The 17,585-nt window shown below is 40.7% G+C and overlaps 1 protein-coding gene across 1 annotated transcript in view; it reads left to right on the forward strand.

Moving 5' to 3' along the window:
• Positions 1-17,585, forward strand: part of DPH1 (diphthamide biosynthesis 1) — a 224,253-nt gene that overhangs the window by 192,587 nt on the left and 14,081 nt on the right. Inside the window, exons 7-9 of the mRNA XM_063449941.1 lie at positions 4,750-4,818; positions 8,976-9,132; positions 17,010-17,110. Of these exons, the coding sequence (XP_063306011.1) occupies positions 4,750-4,818; positions 8,976-9,132; positions 17,010-17,110 (327 nt within the window). The remainder of the gene's footprint in view (positions 1-4,749; positions 4,819-8,975; positions 9,133-17,009; positions 17,111-17,585) is intronic.

Raw genomic sequence — 17,585 nt, forward strand, 5'->3', positions numbered from 1 at the left:
AGGTTAGTCATCTACGAGAGATGGAAAGTCTTGAGGCTCTTCATTCCATAAGAATCCCAGATCCTTATGACGGGTCCCCCCACCCCCCCAGTCAGGAGGAGTGGGGGCACGTCTGCTATTATTCCTAAAAGCATGGGAGCAATCCACAACAGATAGATGGGTATTGGATATTATAAAAAAGAGGATATCTTTTAGAATTCTCTAGAACTCCTCTAAGTCACTTGTTTCAAATGACAAAATGGCCAGGAGAAAAAGAAAAGAAAAGCCTTAAAATAATTTATTTCTACACTCCAGAAAGAAGGTATTATCATCCAAGTTCCTCGGTTTCAACAGGGTCAAGGTTTCTATGCCCATTTATTCCTCACCAGAAAAGCTTCAGGAGGATGGAGACCAATCCTAGACTTACACAGCTTAAATCAGTTCCTGAATATACCCGCAGGTTCAAGATGGAATCCATCCAATCCATCATAAAGGCAGGTTTCCCAGTTCAGTGGCGGATTTCAATAGACTTGGCAGGTACCTATTTCCATATCCCCATCGCTGTGGAACATCAAAAGTTTGCGGTAGAAAAAGGATATTTTCCATTCCGTGCCCTTCCATGTGGTCTCAGCACGGCTCCAAGAACATTCTCCAAATTTTCTGGTAGTCTTAATTGCAGAACTCAGAAAGAAGGGCATTGCCATTTGCCACTATTTAGAAGACATCCTTATACTTGCAGAAAACAGAGAAACCCTTCTGATCCATGGGCAAATCTGTATGCTTTTCCTTCGACTTCATGGATGGAAGATCAACAAGGAGAAAAGTCATCTACAACCATCTCAGAACATGAAGTATTTGGGAGCTATGTACAATACACTCAAAGGCACAGTCCAGCTGTCTCCAGAAAGAGGTACAAATCTGATAAGGAAAGTCAGAAAGGAGGAACCAGGATTCAGAGGATGATGGTGATAATGAGACCACTGATGTCATTAACGCAGGTACATCTAGCAGGTATATCTGCAGTTCATCTTCCTGGAATACAGAATTCACTAGCCGACTGCCTAAGGAGAGTGGAAATAAACACAGGAGAATGGAGCGTATCAATCAATATATTCAAGATGATAACAGAGAGATGGGGAATACCACAAATAGAACTAATGGCAACAAACAAGAACAGAAAAGTAAAAGATTTCTTCTCCAAAAGTATCGCCCCACAGGCAATAGGAAGAGCTGCTCTGTCAAGCAAATGGCTATTCAACCTAGGATATGCATTCCCTCCTACACCACTCATCTTTCCCCTTCTGAGACAGTTGAGACAAGATAAAGTATCCATCATTCTCATAGTTCCTTTTTGGCCACACAGACCATTGTTTCCTCTACTGTTGAGTCTCTGCAAAGCAAAACCTTGGCAGCTTCCAAAGATTCCTTCTCTACTACAACAAGACCCAGTTCTCCACCTAGATCCGGCCTCCCTCAATCTGATGTTGTGGAATTTGAAAGGGAAGGGTTTTCTCAATACTCTGTTGCAGGCTAGGAAGCGCTCTACTTCCACCACGTATTACAGAATCTGGGATGTCTTTTCTGCATGGGCAACGTCTAAACAGAAAGATATTCAGACAGCCTCTACTAAAGATATTCTGGAATTCCTGCAACTAGGACTCTATAAAGGTTTAAGCTAGAATACCATAAAGGTACATATTTCAGTTCTTTTGGCCCTTACTGACCACAGATTGGCCTTTGACACAGGTGTGACCAGATTCATGTCAGCTGTACTAAAGATTTATTCCTCCTATTAAGCCTTTTGCACCTCCATGGGACTTACCGCTGGTTCTAAAAGCCCTTAGTTGTCACCCTTTTGAACCTCTAGAATCTGTTTCTCCTCATTTCCTCACCATAAAGACAGTTCTATTGGTGGCCTTAAGTTTGGATGCAAGGGTATGCGAATTCCATGCCCTATCGGCTAAAGAACCCTTTACAGTCTTCCACAAAGATAGTCATTTTAAGAACAGTTCCAGAATTTGACCAAAAGTTAAGCACTGCATTCAGAGGCACTAGATAATGGAGAAGTATCCGATCCCTCTTCCATAGATTTGGTGAGATGTCTATCAATTAATCTGTAAAGATCATCCTCATGGCGTATCTCTCAAAGATTGTTCATTATTCCTGGAGAAGCCTTCAAGCATCCAAAGTAGCCATCAGCAGATGGATCGTATCTGCCATCATCCAAGCTTAACCCCTTAAGGACCAAACTTCTGGAATAAAAGGGAATCATGACATGTCACACATGTCATGTGTCCTTACGGGGTTAAAGGACCACTATAGTGCCAGGACAACAAACTTGTTTTCCTGGCACTATAGTGCAGAGGGTGCCCCCACCCTCAGGGTCCCACTCCCGCCGGGCTGAATGGAGAGGAAGGGGGTTACAGCCTCTCCAGCGCCGGGCTCCCTCGGCGCAGGGGACTCTCCTCCTCCTTTGGCCATCATCCTCAATGCTTTCCCATGGACGCTGGCGTCTTTTCACTGTGAAAATCACAGTGAGAATCGCGGAAGCGCCTCTAGCGGCTGTCAGTGAGACAACCACTAGAGGCTGGATTAACCCATATGTAAACATAGCAGTTTCTCTGAAACTGCTATGTTTACAGCAGGCAGGGTTAATCCTAGATGGACCTGGCACCCAGACCACTTCATTAAGCTGAAGTGGTCTGGGTGCCTCTAGTGGTCCTTTAAAAGCATCTAAAATAAAGATCCCAGAAGGACTTAAGGCTCATTCTGCAATGTCCCTTTCTTCTTCATGGGCAGCGGCGGCTAAATTATCACCAGAACTTATTTGCAAAGCAGCCACTTGGTCCTTTACGAACACTTTTATGAGACATTACCAAATAGACATGAAAGCTGGTCAACTTGATCAGTTTGGTAAAACGGTTCTTTCTGCATCCAACTCATAAGTTTGATTATTGCTGTGATTTCACTTTTGTGTTTTTTTCTAATACACTGGCATTTCTGAACTCTTGAGTCTGAGTTTTATTCCCTACCTTGGTTATTGCTTGGGTATTACCCATTGTTGTGCTCCCATGGATATGGCCAGGCAAGATGGAAATGTATTCATACTTACCGTAATCTTCCTGGTAATAGGCCATGGCAGCACAAAGATCCCGCCCTGGGATATTGCTGGTAATAAGACTGAGGGAGGAGGTAGTGGGAGGGGTTACTTATACCCTTATTTTTAATTAGTTCCTGTCTAATTAGGGATAGGGAGGAGCTACCCATTGTTGTGCTGCCATGTCCTATGACCAGGAAAAGAAAATTACGGTAAGTATGAATACATTTTCATCGATATATATATATATATATATATATATATATATATATATATATATATATATATATATATATATATACATGTATATATGTATGTATGTAAAAGGCCATAGGCCTGAATTTGTGGGAGAAGTTTTCCCTATATAAACTCTACCCCCCTGCTTACCTATGCCGTTTCCTGTTTGAGCGACCTGTTGCCACGGCAACCAGCACTTCCGGTTGTCAGTGTTTACTGCCAGTTGTTTCAGCAGAACGGACGATTTCTGCCTCTCGGCAAAGTTGTCACTAGTTTGTCTTATGATACCTTTAGGCTGGATTGGGATTTAAATGAAATTCCAGCACAGTCTATATGAAGATTTCATAAAGCCTTTTTTTTATGAAATGCTCGATTATTTATTGTTTTTTAATTTTTATTATTTATTTTTGTTACAGAGCTGCTTTAAACATACAGGATTATAGTAGAAAAACATTAGAATTTTATTTTTGTTACGTCATGTTTAAAAAACTTAATGGTTTGCATTTCTGTAAGTTTACAATATTATACCTTTAAAGCAGGGGTAGGCAGCCTTCGGCCCTCCAGATGTTGTGGACTACATCTCCCATGATGCTTTGCCAGCAGTATGGCTGCAGGAGCATTATGGGAGATGTAGTCCTCAACGTCTGGAGTACTGAGGGTTGCCTTCCCCTGCCTTAAAGTGTTCCTGGAGGTGAGTGCTTCTAAACATTTTGTGAAAGGGATTTCTGAGTAGCATTTACAGTCCAAGAAATGCCATCCCAGCAGAGGACCTAACACCCCCAGGCAAGTGCACTCTGTCTGTACGTCTGCGGGATTGGAGCAGAGACCTTTTTGAATAAAGCTGCAGAGGCGAGTGAAGGCACAAAGGGTTATAAGGGAACTAATTATTAGAAGCGAAAAATAGTTTTAGTGAAGCGGCAACAGGAATACCTCATTATTTCTGACATTGTCTATCCAAGGATGCTTAAGGGAAGAAAGATCAGCATCTGATCCTTAATCCTGTATTATATCTGTCTACCTCAATTCAGCACTTATTACTGCTCCGTGATCTTTTCTGCACAGAGAAAAGAAAGCGAGATTATCAGCGGCGCAGTCCTTCTGTTTGAAGAAGATGAGTGTTTGCTGCAAGAAACTCTCCCATTGTTCCATATTACGTCTCAATATTCACATTTCTAGTTTTGAATGATGTTTACCCAACTACTCTACAGCACTCCCTGATACGAATAACTAGTGACAATCTACCAGCTGTAGTCATAATATCTACGTAGTAGTGGTACTTCAGAGTTTAGTCTTTATAGAGGCGACCATCTTTATTGGGGCTGAATTGAAAGTGTCTGTCTGGTTACTGCGCATCAAAAAAATACAAGGAGTTTGAATAGAACTGAGGTTTTCTGAATCTACGAACGTTCTAACGTTCTTTCCTTTTCTTTCCACAGGTATTTAGGGGACGGTCGGTTCCACCTTGAGTCGGTCATGATTGCCAACCCAGATACTAAAGCATTCAGGTACACAGGAAAGCTTACGGACTGTGGGGATTAGAAGTACACATGCATTTCTTTTTCATTGGCTAATAATTGTCGAAATGTCACGTCTTGTGCTTCTAAAGTCCTTAAATTACTTGTCACTGCAAGCCTGGAAGTTCATTGGCACATTCCTGAATTTTCACTTGCCAATGGCAAATATTGCTTTGTGCCATTCTGAGATTGCTGACCGTGCAGATTGTGTTTTCTTAGTGTGTGTGTTTTTAAAAAAAAATTAAATTACACAACATTTTTTCTAGTTAACCAATTGGCCCATCAATCTATCCACACTAAAGTGAGAATTCAGAGTGAATTTCAAATTTAATGCAAGCGTAGACAAACTTAAAACATAGCTGTCTTCGGAGATTCTTCCAGTTTGGTTATTTCCCATTTCAGCTACTTTTTACCTTAAATTTGAAATTCACTTTGAATTCTCACTTCAGTGAAAATACCCTGCATCGGCCTATACCAGCATTTTCCTATTGGTGTTCCGACAAAAAATGTCAAACTAAAATGGCCTCGAGTGGCGAGGGAGCAGTGAGCAGTGATCTCCCTGCTCAGCTCCCTCGCGCGCACAGCAATTATGCTGGAGCCGGAATATGACGTCGCTCCGGCATCACTAAGAGGCGCGATCACAGCTCCCTCGCCGCCCGCACGCCATCCGCTCATCAGCCCCACTGGACCACAGGGACTCCATGCCAGCACTCCTAAAGGTAGGCAGGCTGGGTGGAGTAAAATGGTAAAATAAATAAATTAAATTGTATGTGTGTCTGTTAGGGAGTTTGTATGTGTTTGTGTGTTTGTCAGTGAGAGTGAATGTGTGCTTGTCAGTCAGTGTGTGAGTGTTTCTGTCAGTGAGTATGTGTGTTTGTCTGTGAGTGTGTGTGTGTTTGTCAAAGAGTGTGTGTGTTTGTCTGTGAGAGTGTGTGTGTCTGTCAAAGAGTATGTGTGTCACTGTATGTATCTAAGTGTGTGTGTGTGTGTGTGTGTGCCAGTATGTATCAGTGTGTTTGTATGTGTCAGTGTGGGTACATGCCAGTTTGTATCTGTGGATGCAAGTGTGTGTGTGTACCAGTATGTATCAGTGTGTTTGAATGTGCCTGTGTGTGTCAGTGTGGGTACGTGCCAGTTTATATCTGTGCGTGCAAGTGTGTGTATGTCACTGTGTGTATTTGTGAGTCAAAATGTGTCAGTGTGTATCTGTGTGCCAGTGTGTATGTGTATATCTGTGTGTCAGATACATATACACACAATGGGGCATACAAACATAGATACACACACCATGACACACAAATACATACATACACACACACACAGATACACACTGTATGTCAAGGTGTGTGTGTGTATCTGTGTGCTACTATCTGCCAGTTTGTGTATCTGTGTGTTAGATTCATACACACTTTGACACACACCGGCACATACAAGCACAGATACACACACTTTGAAACATAGATACACACAGATAGATACATATATACATACATACATACACACACAGATACACACTGTGTGTCAAGGTGTGTGTATCTGTGTGCCACCATCTGCCAGTGTGTGTATCTGTGTGTCAGATCCATACACACTGGCACATACAAATACAGATGCACACACCTTGATATACAGACACACACAAACATAGATACACACACCTTGACACACAGATACATACATACACACACACAGATACACACTGTGTGTCAAGGTGTGTGTATCTGTGTGCCACTATCTGCCAGTGTGTGTATCTGTGTGTCAGATTCATACACATTGGCACATACAAACACAGACACACACCTTGATATACAGAAACATACAAACACAGATACACACACTTTGACACACAGATACACACACCTTGACACACAGATAGATACATACATACACACGCACACCCATACACACTGTGTGTATCTGTGTATCAGTGTGTGTATATTTGTGCCACTATTTGCCAGTGTGCCATATACAACTGGCAAATACAAGCACAGCTATACACACCTTGACACACAGCGGCACATACAAAAAAAAACAGATACCGCATTCTCACAGGGAAAAACCAGGTGCATCAAAGACCTGGCTGGCAAAACCCAATTTAGTAGATATTAGTAGAAAGTAGGTCCTAGCACTCAAGGTTTCTTCAAAGAGGCAGTTTTTTTGAAAACTCAATGTGCAATGTTTCGGCCTTCACAGAGGCCTTTGTCAAGCTAAAATATTTTGTTTGTCACTTACCCACTGTTATATTTCCCATGTATAATGTAAAGTCGTGTGGGATGTATTGGTGCTATATAAATGTTAATGATAATTCAGACACGTTATCCCTATATACCATTAATCTAGCGCAGGCTTATATTTGTAAGCAGTCATCACCATTTCCCAAACTAAAGCATCGACACTGGTGTCAAGAAATGGTTGGCAACATCTGGTAAAACAGATAAAAATCTATTTACACTTTTTTATACTGTCACTCATATCTCGAATTGATGTGACTCTGTGCCTCTACCGTATAATTTGTAGTTTTCAAATCCTAACATCTGTATATCGAGTTCTTAGTTGCCCTAGAATGAATGTAATTTCCAGGAATGGCACGGGGAACGTTTTCTGCATCATTTATGGAATTGTACGCTACGCACATATAATGACCTGCTGAGTTGAACTTGTTTATGGGTTACATAGTTAAACACACTTGATGTACAGAACACCATTGTTACGTTTGCGGAAATATTAATTGTTATACTGATTTATGGCTATTTTCTCAAACCACAAAATGTTTACAATAAAAAAGCAGACCGAGTTTGATGTACTGTAAAAAAAATAAATAAGGCAGTCATCCATGAGTTTAAATCATATCATTTTTGACAAATGTAATATGTCAAATATTCAGTGGATTGAACTATCACAGAATTTAATTTATTTTTCCTATAATATGTTATTGGTTTATGAAGATATAACTGTAATGCAGTGACTCCCTGGAATAGGAGTAGAGAAACATTCTGTGTAACGACTGATATTTGAAAGTTGTTAAAAGCACCAGAATTAGTAGCCAGAAATTATCGCAGTTCGTGTGCACTTTCTAGATCACCAGCAGAAATGGAGTAGGAGAAATGTACAGAACAAACCTTACATGGGGCAATCATAGAGGGTACTAAATAAGTATTGATTTATACAGTAAACAGCGAATTGTGGAGGATTTAAAGCTGAATTGCTAAATATAGGCTTGATTGGAGAATTTTTCAAACTCAAAGAATATTGGTCCTAAATTTAGCAATTTACTTTCAAATTTTAAATTATCCTGTTTAGATATTACACTATGTAGTGTTCCAATACAAAGTAGGGCAGCCTGTTGGGATTATTGAAAATGGTTATTGTGGGAGTTATGTTTTATATATATATATATATATATATATATATATATATATATATATATATATATATATATATAACGTACATTCCACGACCAGAAAGAGAGCTTCGCCAAGCCTTCAGGAATTTAGTTGTGTAACAAATGCAATAAAGTGTGTTTTTTCGAACTTCTCTTTGCCCTCTTTTATTTACAGGCCCACTCGGACGTTGGTTTCAGCACACCACAACTAACTTTCATCTCAGACACTATCCATTACACATTAAATTCCCAGCACAAATAGAAAGACCATTAGGCCTGAATTTGTGGGAGGAGTAAGTCCCCTACTTAAACTCCCAGCCCCTACTTACCTCTGACGTTCGAGTTCAAGTGTTCCCCACCCACCAGCACCCTTAGAACATACAATTCTCCTTGGTGGGCCCTCTTTTATTTACAGGCCCACTCGGACGTTAGTTTCGGCACACCACAACCAACTTTCATCTCAGACACTATCCATTACATATTAAATTCCGAGCACAAATATATATATATATAAATATATATATATATATATATATATATATATATATATATATATATATATATATATTATGTAAAAAAATTATAGTGGTCCCTTTTTCGCAAAGAAACCAATGGGGTTGTTCAGTTTTTATTGGTTTCATGGTTCCTCACAATATTATCATTTTCCTTTCCGGCAACACCTTTATACAGAGCTGCTATTGTTTGCTTGGGGCTATGGTAAAAGGGAAACACATTTTACTTTAATAAGTTATTCACCTTCTTTCTGTAGGTACGATCCATATAGCAAGGTTTTTTCCCGTGAATATTATGAACACAACACCATGCTGAAGAATCGTAAAGAAGCCATTGCTGCAGCGACGGGTGCCAAGTGCTGGGGACTTATTCTTGGGACATTAGGACGTCAAGGCTCTCCCAAAATCATGGAGGTAAACCTTCAACCCTACCTTCATTTCAAGCTTTGTGTAGACTGGTGGTTTAATTATATCAAAGTAGGAATTCTTTAATTAACAAAGGTTTGTTTCTATTTTAAACATGCCTCTTATACCCTCCCCACACGCACACACCTTAACCATTTGAATACCAGTGGGCTGTACAGTTGAGTCTCTGGTGAATGAGCAGGAAAAAGAAAGAGAATGATGGATGATTTATTAATGATTGTTTCTTGTTAATTGGAAAATGCTGGAGGATTCAACAGTGAAATCTGTGATTAAGGCAAAGAAGGGAGAGAAAATACAATTTGTTCTAAAAACATAAAATGTCGTGGCCGTTTTACTCTTGTAGAGATGACCAACATATACTTACAAAAATGCTGACCCGAAATTGATTATTCTGTTTCTGAACCTAAACTCCCATATATTTTCTTCTATTCTATTATTCTGTTCCGAACATTGAAACTATAATCTTCTAAATATTCTGCTCCTTTTCCCATAAAGGGACGTTTCAGTCCTTGTTAATATCTGTAGGGACTTTTGGTGTTGCCTTTTTACAAATCAGGAGCAGTAGGGTAACTTGGCCCCCATTCTTCCATTGACCTGGACACATGCAATGAGATTAATTAAAGGTAACTATCCGTATGGTAACGTGTTTTGGAGAATACAAGGGGGAAAGATGTAGATAGTATTTGTCAGTTCTTATTTGCTCCGTACAAGCCTGTAGCTGAAGACATCTGTGTGCAAACCGATTGTGTTGTATGTGTGCTTTTTGCAGAGTTATGTATGAGCCAGGAGAGTTGTATGATTATAGCAGGATTATGTATGGGTTGGGGGCGATTGTGTTGTATGTGTGATTTCCGCAGTGTTATAGACAGGTCTGTTGTGTCTGTGTTGTATGTTTGATTATATAGGGCTAGGTTGAGCGCCTCAGGGCTCCTGTTGCTTTACAACCACAGCTCCAAACCTGAAATCATTGTTTCTTAAATGAACCCAGAATGTAGATTGCCCGGTTTAGAATTGAAGATAATGCGTTATGTTCGCTGAGGTAAGAAATTAGTACAATCATTTGGGCAGAGGTTTAAAAGTGTTATGCCAGCCGCATTGTTTCTTTGGTGACTGCCCTCTTTTTATACATACGGTAAGTTTTTTCATCTCCCCCACTGTGTATGTTTTATTTTGTAGCGTTATTGTGGGTATGGCTCACCTTTGACATTCCAGGTGCAATATTCATCACTTGGACTTGCTGTGCAAGTTTCCTTGTAGGGGGTCCTTTATTCTATGAAGTGTCACATTTCCATGTTGTTGTTGTTTTGTTTTACCTCATGTGTTTCTCTTGTGATATCAGAATGTTTGACTTCTTAGGTTTAATTTATTAAATTGCTGAGGTCAGGCAAATCTTAAAATTAAATGTGGTAATTCGAGACAAAGAAAGAGGTCTCTAGCCCTGGAAGAAAATTGACACTTTAAATTTTACCTTATGATGCCTACAGAAAGTCAGGCTAACAAGGTCAAATAACCTCGGTTTTACGTAATACTAACTTGAGGGAAAACAACTAAAAAAAAGTGAACAAATTTGAAGGAGGGTTTCATTACACAAGAGAGCTATACTTTACGTTTGTTTTGTGTGTGTGTGTATGTATACAAGGATGGGATTTTTCTTGAATTGTACTGTGTCTGGGAATGTTTTTGCTTCTTTATGTACCATGTTTTACTTACTAAGCGATGTTAGTAAGCAGGTGTTACAATATAAATACAGTATGTGCATGTATGCAGTAGGTGTCATTTATATTAGGGGTGCAATAAATATGGATGTGTTAAGATATGGAGTTACCTCCCTTGGATCTGTAGTCTATCTCTTACTGTGTCAATTCGAGTTTCTGTGTGAGATGAGCGTGTCGAAGTTGCTATATGAGTTTATGGGTAGGGGTTGCTGGGAGAGGATTGCTATATATGGAAAATGTGATTATGTCTGTATGTTTTGTACGGGTCTTTTGTTTTAGCTTCTAGCAGCACCCTGTCGCGTTTCTGCTAATGAGTATCCCTCTGCCTATCCTGTGTGTGGAGGACAGGCATCATTAATCTATTGGCTGCAATTACAGAACAGCAATTATTATTTGCACTTCTCATTAAAGGAACTTGAAATGGTTGTTCGTTATTTATCCATCCACTCCCACCCTGCGTGGATAACATAGGGGCTTAATTACGTTTGGAGGTGGGAATTAGGACATTGAACGGGGGAGAAGAGAAGAGAATTGTGTGATTCTGCGCACTCGTGTGCTCTTGTGTGTGAATATGTACCTGCTTGTATCTGTTCTGGCTTCCGTCAAGTGAGAAACAGTCTGCCATCCTTAAGCTATCAATATTCCCAGGAGGATGTCAAAATCTTCCTTTTTTTGTTTTTTAATACCATGCTGACTTTCTCTTGTCAAGCAGCTTGATGTGTCTTAAATAAAAAGGAATAAATAATAGTACCTTAAGTACTAGCGAGATTTACAGCAGAATAATGTTAACAGAGGTGCGTACCTCCCAAGTGTCCCTATTTAGGAGGGACAGTCCCTATTTTAGGGCCCAAATCCCCCTCTCTCCCTCTTTTATAACAGAACTGTACAACAATAAGTACTGTCAACAATACAGTATTGTCTATTACTACAATAAATGTGTCTAGAACTGTATAAAAGATACATTGTTCTTGTTCTAAATTAGGTGCCAAAATTGTTATTAGTAACAAGTTGTGATGGACCCTCTGGCACCCCAACCAGGTGCCTGTGCCAATCGATGCTCCTAGTGCTCACCGAAGACTGCAAGCACTCCACCAGACACCATCAACACCGTAGTCCCCACGTCCAGCGTTACAGCTTGGTTGGGAACTTCCCATCCTCCACCCACCCTGGACCCAAGACCAGGATCCTGGTTCCAGTGGGTGAATCTCTCCTACTCCAGAGAGTATAGCAGGGACAGCTCTTATAAGAGTTAGTGATTTTAATCCAAGGGAGTATAATGAGTATAGAAATCCCCAGAGTGAATATAGCTGTCCCCTCCACACGTGAGACGAGGCTCTATGTTGAGGGTGAAGAGGAACATATTTTAATGGTGCCACACTTGCCCTTTTATGACAATTCCCATGCAAGGGGAACTACGGTACAAAGTCACAAACCAATAATAACAGTGTTACATTGCATGACATTTCCACACGTAGCATACAATCCCTGCCCTCTGCCTGGTAGATAATTGAGTCAGATACTATATTAACTCAATTATCTCCAGGCAGAAAAAACATATTTTTATAAAACCCAAAAAGTACCCCAGAAACACATAATATCCCCATAAATGTTACATCCCCTGATCTGGGTGACCAACATATCCAAAAATCACCCAGATCTGTTCAGGGGTTCAGGAATTCTATGGAAGTCACATTTTGACCGACCGCACGCATGGTCCCATGCCCAAAACCGTTCCAGAGAGTCCGGCTGTGCGGTCGGTCTACTTCGGGGATTCGAAGTAAAATATAAACTACCGAACGTATAGCTTTGGGAGTAGTCTCCGTTCATGCCTCTCGTTCGGGAGTTTAATCTAACCGAACGCCGTTCGAATAGTCGAACATCAGTGAAAGGTAAGTAGTTAGCAGTGTTCATGCTGTCGAGTGTCCGATTTGAGTTCCATGTACTCGACGACCAAACACTGCTCATTGTGCTCACTGCTTAAGATGGCCGCCGCCACGTGTTCGAAGTGCAAAAGGCACAAACAGTGATTTTAACCAAGGTTTATCACAGGGGACATAGTCACAGGGTAGGCAAACAGGCCCCTCCAAGAACAAATGACGAGGTTCCTTTTTCCACAGAAGTATACAATTTCTAAGAACAGCCCCGCACATGGCCACATCTCCAACCACACTCATAAATTTAAAGTGTTCTCGTTGTCTATTTTAAATGTTGAGAGAAATAGAGATGGATTCTGAACTTGGTCTAAAATGCAGCTTCTTGTTCACTCTGAGCCATCCAGACCAGATCATTATGGACCCCTTACTTCCCATCTATGCTGTGCACTGTTTTACTGCTTAACAAAAGCCTTAAGGGTGTAATTAATTGGTTTCTAGCACGGTTTTAGAGGAATCCCAACATTTTTGAAGGATAAGAAGAGAGTAAGAGGCCTCAGAGGCACGTATAGGAGATAAAAGCCAAAGATCCCCTCTTTAGATCACTTATTTCTCTGTTTCCATTAAATGGCCTGTAACCTTACACAGGTGCAGCATTTAAGCCACATTCCATCCCTCCACATTTATAGTGAACACATACACTGATCAGCCTCAACATTAACCCATTACGGAGTCAATTGTCTACGTTCTGAACCAAAACAAAAGCTTGAACTTGAGCTATAGATTGGATTTTTTTTGATTCCTAAGTAATTTTAATGGTTTCTCTGCAAGTGCCACAATACATATTATATAGCATTTGTTTTAAAGGACCGAAAGCGTTTTACATTTAACATCCTACATGTTTACCTAACACAACATTACGGGTGAAAAAAAAAATGTAAAAATGAGGGGGGGGGGAACAAAAATTTTTCACATTTTTGCTTATAACAATTTTTACACATCAAGTGCAAGTAAAAAATAAGTTGAAATAGATTCATATATCAGTGCTGGTTGTAAAATATGTGTGGGTCTAAATTCATTTTGATAGTTAATGTTAATCCCACGTTAACGTTATACCAACCATCTACTGGCCATTTTCAGAATTACACTTGGTTCCCAGGGGACAGGCTGAGAGACCCTGCTAGATCAGTCTGGGGACATTAAATATGGCCCCAGCTTACTTACAGGAGCCCCAGGTGATCATTGATACCTGGGGTTAGTGGTGTGAGTGAGATTTAACCCTTCTCACACTGCAATCGTGGGCATTTAAATGCTTATTTAAAGAGCAACTTGCCTCAACTTCATAAAAAACTGTTAAGCCACTAAAACTGGCCCCAGCACATTAGGAGAAGCCCCGGGTATCCAGAAATTCCTAAGGTTAGTGGTGTGAGTCAGGATTTAACAATCAGATAATCAGATTGCATGCTCTAGGAGGCTATTGACAGAGCAGGAGATTAAATCCATACAGTGCAATAAAGAAAGATTAAAAATTACCGGTAAGTCTTTTTTTTTTTTATAGCAACTGTGTAGGGGGGCTTTGTGAGTCACAGGCAGGGGATGTGTGACTAGTGCTTGTAGCGGAAACCCCTTTTTGGCTGTCCCATCTGTAACAGATGCCCCTGTTTGGCATTTGATCTGCATCAGCCACTTACCATGTTACCTGAGAACCTCTACCCTTTGTTTTATTGCCATCATCCACCTTGCCTTGCACTTAAAGACAAAAACAGTTTCTGGCCCTTTAATTGTGTGGTGCAAAGAATGTGTACGTTTGATATGGCACTTCGGATACAGCTGAAGTAGTCGAAGTGGCCGCCATTAGACAATCGAACACGTGGTGGCGGCGGCCATTTTAATGCATTCGAACGCAGTCAGCGGTGTGTGCTGTCAAATCCCTGGAACGGAAAGGGCCACACATCTGAACGAACACCGCTGACCTGTACCTTCCCCTACCCTTCGACACCGCGGCTGGAGACTAAGTCCCGTTCGAAGATTCGAACACCCGTTTGAATGGGACTTTGTCATCTTTTTCATGGGAAATAGACTGCCACTTGACTAACGACCACCGCAGCAGTTTAACCCCGTTCTACTTCGACACTACGACAGAAGTTTTTTTGTTTTTTTAATGTTTTTCCCCAAGTTGTGTGGTTCATAAAAATATAAGTTTTATTCCTGTGTGATACAAAATCATAAAGTTATAAAATTGTATAAAAATGTATAAGTTTCAGCTTGGAGATAATTGAGGAGATACAGTAAGAAACTCAATTATCTCCCAAGCAGAGGGGAGGGAATCTGTGGGATGTAACCGTTATATGATTGGTTAATGCCTAATTGCCTGTGGGCGTCTCCCTTGCAGGGGATCAATGCATAAAAGCAGAGTCCCTGTCATTAAACATCAGTTCTGCTCCTGATGCTGTGTGTCGTCCAGTCATTGTGATCTGTATGGGGATATTCGTGGATTACTTTATTTGCTGGAATTACTACTGGTGTTTTTACTACTTGCTCCTGAGCCTCACTGGGATCTATAGTGGAATTAACCTGTGGAATATCAGGCCTCCGCTAAAGTGCTGCACAATCAGTATTTTAAAGGGACACTATACACATCTCATTGAAGTGGTTTGGGTGCAGTGCTCCTGTCTTTAACCTTGAAATGTAAAACACTTCAGTTTCTAAGAAATTGCAATAATTACATTGCAGGGTTAACTCCGCCTATAGTGCCTCTCTTTAATTAAAAGGACACTATAATCACAAGAGCAACTACAGCTTATTTGATTTGTTCTGGTGAGTAGAATCATTCCCTTCAGGCTTTTTGCTGTAAACACTGTCTTTTCAGAATAAATGCAGTGTTTGCATTACAACCTAGGGATTCCTCTACTGGCCACTCCTCATATGGCTACTAGAGATGCTTCCTGGGACAATGCTGCACACTGTGTAGCACTAACATTCAGTGTCTCCACCCTCTGCATGGAGACACTGAACCTTCCTCCTAGAGATCAGGGGCAGAGCCAGCAGCAGTAGACTGGAATAAATGTAAGATGTTACTATATTTAGGGGGCCCATACATGGGGAATGCATGTTTGTGCTCATGACCCTATAATGTTCCATTAAATGTATTTACTGCTGCCATGGGAAGGTTACACCACGGCCCAATACCCTCGTTGTAAACTAGGCCTTCCACACATTACCCCTTCAGTCCAAAGCATCTACGGTCATTATGACAAACTGAGAAATGACCATCTGTGTGAGCTTACTTGGACCTAAAATGATGTCTCTTCACCCTCTATGTATTTCAAGAGAAAGAGCTTTTAACACATTAACCCTTTTAACACAGTAACCCGTCATCTCCACATTGAGCACTCAGTGAATTAAAGTAAATACTGTGTGCTCCTATCTTTTATCATTTTTTTTTGTTTTAACCAGAGCCCTGTAACTCACCATTTTGCAGCATACAGCTTTCCCCTTTGGCAGGAGAAGGCTCCCCTAGATCACCGATCTTCCCTTAAGATAAATGAAAGCAGTCGAAAGGCCGTCTCTGCTATCTGTATTTGTCATTTATGTTTCTAGTATTGCTCAGTGGTGAGGCCTGGAATTCTCTCTAAAATCTGAACAAGGATTAAAAAAATAAAATAAATTCCTTACGGCTGCTTTAGTTCAGTTTTATTCTGCTGGCTGACATCCGCAGTACCATAAACCTTGGCTTCCTACCTGTGTGCACACTCCATTTCCCATCATCCTCAGCCAGCCTTGGGACTGACAGAGCATCATGGATTATGTGAATTACCTCATTTGGGCTAGCAAGGCTTTAGCCATTACTGGTCTAGGTTCGGGATTAATCTCAGACTCCTGCTAAATAGAGCATCCGGGGGTGGAAGAGGAGGATGGATTACACACTGTATCTATAAATTTGTATGACACAATTTCTGTATATAGAACTTTCCATTGTGCTTGCTGCCGGCCTGCTGTATTTTTATCATAAAAAAAGGTCTTTCTCCACGCATGACATATATATCATTCATTGCTTTGTAAAGGTGATGGAAGATTATTTATATAGACATTCCCAAATGCTTTTCTTTTGTAAAGTCATTTTTTTGATAAATTTCTGCTTTTGTTATTTCCCATTTCCTGACTTAATTAATTACCATGGTTATTCACTCTAGGGTGAGAATTGGATGATTGCCTGCCATAAATACCCTCCTATTTTTTTTTTTTGTCTTTTGTCTCTCTCTCCTTCTTTCTCTCTCAGCACCTGGAGTCACGTCTGCAGGCTCTCGGCTGTCGTTACGTGCGGCTCTTGCTGTCGGAAATCTTCCCTAATAAACTCAAGCTGTTCCCAGAGGTGGAAGCGTAAGTACAGAGTGCAAAGCTGTAAACACAACAACACACACACAGTGTGCAGCCCTCGGTATGGGGTGAAACAGGGAGTGGGTATCTACATGTATGTATTTGCAGGATTAACAACAACTGACCTTCCAAACACCACCTGACCCTCAGCCAGTTTACAGACTTTTCAAACCGTGGTATATGACTACCATAACTCTCAACCAGTCTTTCGAAGTCCATTGCACTTAACCAATCTCCCTGCTTTTCAAACAGTTAATGCCAACGTCCCATTGACCACCAGTCGGCAGGCTTTTCAAAATACTGTGGCGGCCTACCACGCTCATAATGCTCAGCCAATATATTAATTCTCCAGCTGCTGCGAGTTACCTTAGACTCTGTGGAATGTCACGAATAGAATGCTCAAACATCCAACAAGTTTGTCCAAGCCAGCAACTTGAACATGCTGGGTTCCCAATGCAAGCCATTACCACGTGGTATT

This window comes from Pelobates fuscus, chromosome 1 (assembly GCF_036172605.1).
Source record: "Pelobates fuscus isolate aPelFus1 chromosome 1, aPelFus1.pri, whole genome shotgun sequence".
In the NCBI taxonomy this organism is placed as follows: domain Eukaryota; kingdom Metazoa; phylum Chordata; class Amphibia; order Anura; family Pelobatidae; genus Pelobates; species Pelobates fuscus.